Source organism: Stegastes partitus, unplaced genomic scaffold (genome assembly GCF_000690725.1).
Source record: "Stegastes partitus isolate 25-593 unplaced genomic scaffold, Stegastes_partitus-1.0.2 Scaffold313, whole genome shotgun sequence".
NCBI classification, from domain to species: domain Eukaryota; kingdom Metazoa; phylum Chordata; class Actinopteri; family Pomacentridae; genus Stegastes; species Stegastes partitus.
Window position 1 is genome coordinate 421,861 of NW_007578044.1, and position 4,962 is coordinate 426,822.

Sequence of the window (4,962 nt, forward strand, 5' to 3'; positions counted from 1 at the left end):
CTTTGCTTTAACTACAGCTTCCTTTCTTATACTTATGCATTAATAGTTCCATAAAGCATCTCCTTCCACCGCTGACTGCTGCGGGGAGTATTTCTCTTCTCTTTCTGGCACACGCTTTTGGCTTCGTTAGCGTACATACATCACCACTGTTCGCCTCTTGCCAGGCTTTAAGTAGCTGGGTGCAGTTCGGGAGAGCTTTATTCATCTCGAGGCCAAGCGGGGTCTTAAGTCGACGCGTTTCTGTTGTGTTCGATATCTACTTTAAACGGCGGATTTGCTGAACCCTTTATCAGACGCATCAGAGGGGAAATTATCTCCGAGATATTGCAGAATCACTGTTTGCCGAGACATATGTTGAGGCATCCGAGGCTCAGGCTGCCGTTTCTGTGCAAACACGGCTGCAGACGAGAATCCGACGACTCTCAACTCACGGATCCTCCAGGATATTTTCTTTAATATTTCATCTGTTGCATCTGCACCTTCCGACGCGGCCTCTTTGGAGCTCCGCCGGTTATGTGAAATGTCAGCCCTCCTCTCTATCCGACAGACGTTGCTAATTGGCAGTCAACGGCGTCGTAGCTTCTGTTGTAATCGTGATTCATCACTTCAAAGCTCAAGTCGTTTAACTTTGATGTGATAAATCATCACATTGTTATTTTTCCTCTCCCTCTCTTTTTTTTTCTTTTAAATATCCACATTTTTTTCCCCCAAACATGTGTATATTATAACGGAAGACGGGGTAACACATTATCTATCCGTGCACACGATGAATTATTTATCCAATCCTGCTATGTGTGTCTTACCATCTCCAAAGACTTGCATAACTCTTGCTTGTGTGCTTTGGGATTCGGCGATGTGCTCGTGGCTCATGGATGCAAAACTACCACCAGTACCACCAGTATGTAAAGCGTTGGCGATGCAAAATAAAAATTGATCGTCCTGTTATGTTCGGCTGTGATGTATCCCTCAGGAAGAAAAAAAAAAATGCATGTTTTATTCATGGGCGAAATCAAACTTGTTCAAATGATGATGTTACCATGGCGCCCCGCTTTTCAAACTCACTGGTGTTGTAAAATACGTTTAGAAAGTTTCAAACCCAGCTGAGCTATTGGCATGAAAGTCTTAATCCTCTTGGTATCAATTATGGCTGAACAAGTGGCTCAGTTTTCCCCCTTATTCCTCTGTGTCCTGGTGAGAAAGAAAGCTGTGCTCTTCCATCTTTAACAGTCTTGTAAGGATTTCCCCACCAAAACTGTAATCTCTAAAGATGTATTTTTTTTTTCTCCTTCAGTGATGCTCGGGTACAGCGGAGCCTGAGAGAGGAATATTGAATAATGTAATGTCTGAGTTAGATGTGGAGTTTTCTGATGCTGAAATGTGGGCTAAGGATCACCGTGCGGTGCAGTCGTGCTGCAAAGGTCACCGCTATATAAAGTACAGACGGTTTGAAATGGCTTCGCTTCGAGAACAGTGGATATAAATCAGAACTTGTTGTTGTACAGCACGGATGTATGCTTTTATATGGACTAGATTTGGATTTATGCAGCATTTTTTTAGCAATGTTGTTAAATATAAATGTAAAAATGTCCATCATAATCTCCTTAATTTCACTTTTCTCATGTTTTCAGGTGAAAACCTAAATATACAGACGATATAATTCAGATTTTAGCAGCTAAAACTACAAGAACTCACCAATCGACTAATCAGCTCGCACCGCTACGTCTCGTCTTCTTCCACACCAGCAGTGACTCATATTCTGAACCAAATCAAGCCACAAGATTGATTTTGGCAACTCTCTGTTTTCCTTCTCTGTACTCACACACCCTCTGTCTGGTTTCTTCCCTGCAGCTTCACTCAAACTCAGACAAAGGCGATGGAACTGTCAGGTACATCCTGAGCGGGGAAGGAGCCGGGACTATATTTATCATCAATGAGGAGACGGGAGATATTCACGCCACTAAGAGCCTGGACCGGGAAAGGAAAACACATTATGTCCTGCATGCGCAAGCCCTGGACCGCAACACAGAGGAGGCCCTGGAACCAAAGTCGGAATTCATCATCAAAGTGCAAGACATCAATGACAATGCGCCCAAATTTCCAGATGGACCCTTTGTAGCGACGGTGCCGGAGATGTCTGAAGTGGGTGAGTAGAAAAAAAAAATAAGCCGGACCTTCAGATGACGGCTCTCTACTGTCAATGGACGATAAAAAAAAAAAAAAACTCGAGTGTTGTATTTGTTCCTTTTCAGATATACTTCGTGTTTATAATCCCTTTTATCCCCCACGGTAAAGAGGAAAAATATTAGACCTTTGACTCGACACCCTGTTTTGCGAAGACTCGTGACCGAATGCTGCCGGATTAAAAAGACGAGCGGAGCGGCGATCAAATGTGCCGTTACCCTGTGCGGCGTTCTGGCTTTTCCACTTTGTGATAATGTTCTGCAGCATGTTTGATCTTCTGTAAGCCAGCCGAGTCCTTCAGTGTTTTTTCCATCTTTGTTTTCTGGTCACTGGGATGCTTTCCCCTCCCGGGTGGGCAGGTCTTTATAAAGCACTCAATAGTGCTTCCACAGCAGTCCCCGACATCCACACTCTCATGGAGGAGAATGCAGCTTTTTTTTCCCCCCCCCCCCCCTCCACCGAGACAGCTGCTCCTCATAGCATCATGTGGCAAACATTTCATTTCTTTATTCTGTTTTTTTTTTTAGCTGAACAAAAGCCACCCTCTTCTCTCAGTCCGGCGGTATTCTCGCCTCACAGCACAAAAAAAAAAAAGAAGTGTGATGCTCGAATATTCAACTCTCTCGAAACACACGTCCAAATGTTGGTCCAAACCGCTGTCAGAGCGACTTTGCCTCAAATATACAATAAGAGAGCGAATTTGCAGCACTGACAGTTTGTTGAAAACATTCCATTTGTATCTGCCTGTCTAAAATAATCCCCTCAGTTACTGAAAAGAAGCGGAAATACTTAATAAAAAAAAAAAAAATCTCCCAAAAAAAGAAAATGAACAGCTTCATCGACTTCCGCGCGGGGAGAAGATGGAAATGTGAAAAACCGATTAAATATGCAAACCCCAATAGACCTGTAGGCGCCCTCTTTATAAACAGTCAATATCTCCCCGGTTGCGCTCGTGAATATTCATGAACACGGGCCTGACACACATAACGCCTTTGCCAGTCGGTGTGTTTGTTTCTGACTCGGGTGTGTCGAGTGCACGTCTCAATCTCTTCCCAGAGAATGTCTGCTCGGGTTTGCTCTGCTGTCGGCACACGGCGGATGTTATATTTAAGGGTAGAAAGCAGTGTCTTCCCTACTTTAATATACAGATATTATTATATTATAGGTTATTCTAAGAAGGAGCTCTAAATGAATGGGTGATGGAGACGTACGAGGTGTGTCAGAAAAGTTTCAGGACTGGTGTCACAAAAGATTTATTTCAAATCCAGACTACAAACTACAAGTTTTCCCCCTGGAGTCACTTCCTCAGCCTTCTCTGCCTTCACGCCGCCATGCACTCCTGGAAGGATTCCTCCGGGATCCTCTGCAGCTCTATCGTCACAGCATCTTGATGTTGTCCATGATGTCCCCTTGATGACCCCCTTGAGCTTGGGGAAGAGCCAGGTGGGGTGAGTAAGGAGGTTGCTCCAGCACCACAATGTTCTTCTCAGCCAGGAACTGTTGGACGCTCAGCAGTTGTCATGGTGAAGCAGCCACGACTCTCTGAATGTAGACGTGCTGGTTGATGGTCTGAAGGGGAAAACTGGTAGTTTGTAGTTTGAAATACAGTCGTGACTCGATAATCCGACACTAAATGTAAAACCTTCTTTTATGTCGGATTGTCAAGACGGCGATACAAGGAGGGCTTGGTGCTTGAAGGCTCACTTGTTAATATTTATTGTTCATAGTTGTTATAATAACTAGTAGGGCTGGTCCCAATAGCACTTTATGATCTCTGGATTTCAGGCCCAATTAATAATGAATATTCGGCACGGTCGGGGACACATCCACCCCGGGGGAGCACTCCGATGGGGTGGAAGTGGCTGGACCGCACAGGCAGTACTTGGCTGCTGATGCTAGTTTAGTTAGCGGTCACAGTTCTGTTTCCACCATCCATGTTTACTTCTGTAAACACTGAGCATGCTCACTGTGTGTGACGTCGTCGTGTCCTGTCCATGCGGGACACTTTTGGGTCGTATGAAGTTCACACAGTAGATCACATACAAGTCGCATTTAAGTGGAAATGTGAACAAACTCACAAAAACATCCAAATTGAGCATCAAGTCCTGCAGTGTGAACGTAGCCAATCTGTGGGATTGTTCAGTCAGATAATACGCCGTCATCCTGATTGGTGACATTAAATGTCTTGTCGGAGTCAGAATCCAAGGCTGTCGCTATGTTAAGGCTGTTTTTATGGGTTCCGTTAGTTTTTCCTAAAAACCTGTCAGATAGCAGGTTTAGGATTGTTAAGGGTCGGATTATTGAGTCACGACTGTATATGAGTCTATCAGGAGGAATGAACTGTCCAAGGTGCTAAACTGGAGCAAAGCAGCTCTCTGTCTGTCACTTCACCTGTCAGGAAGTGGGAAGTTTTGTGCTAATTGCTAAATAAACCGAGAAAAACATGTCTCCCTTTGAATAGCAGCAAAACAATAAACCTTCAAGCAGCCTACATAAATCCCTCTCGTCCTCTCCCTCTTTTTCCCCTTTGTGTCTTAACAGTAACATTTAACAGAGGTCCAATTGTGGCGTGTCGGTCTCTGCTGTACATCCTCTCATCGGTATAGATATTCTTCGTATCATAGGCCTGACAGATTTTATTCTATCATAAAACGTTTACACAAACATCTCATAATCAGGCCCATCCGGATTTTTCCAGGCCGACCCATGAGCCACGTTCTGGCTCCATCACTGGGAACAGCTGGTCTATGTCCAAAATTTTGAAAAAAAATCCACCTACCA

At 44.3% G+C, this 4,962-nt stretch overlaps 1 protein-coding gene across 1 annotated transcript in view; it reads left to right on the forward strand.

The window, feature by feature from the left end:
• Positions 1 to 4,962, forward strand: part of LOC103358467 (cadherin-18) — a 97,523-nt gene that overhangs the window by 20,733 nt on the left and 71,828 nt on the right. The window contains exon 2 of the mRNA XM_008283447.1: positions 1,849 to 2,143. Coding sequence (XP_008281669.1) covers positions 1,849 to 2,143 — 295 coding nt within the window. The remainder of the gene's footprint in view (positions 1 to 1,848; positions 2,144 to 4,962) is intronic.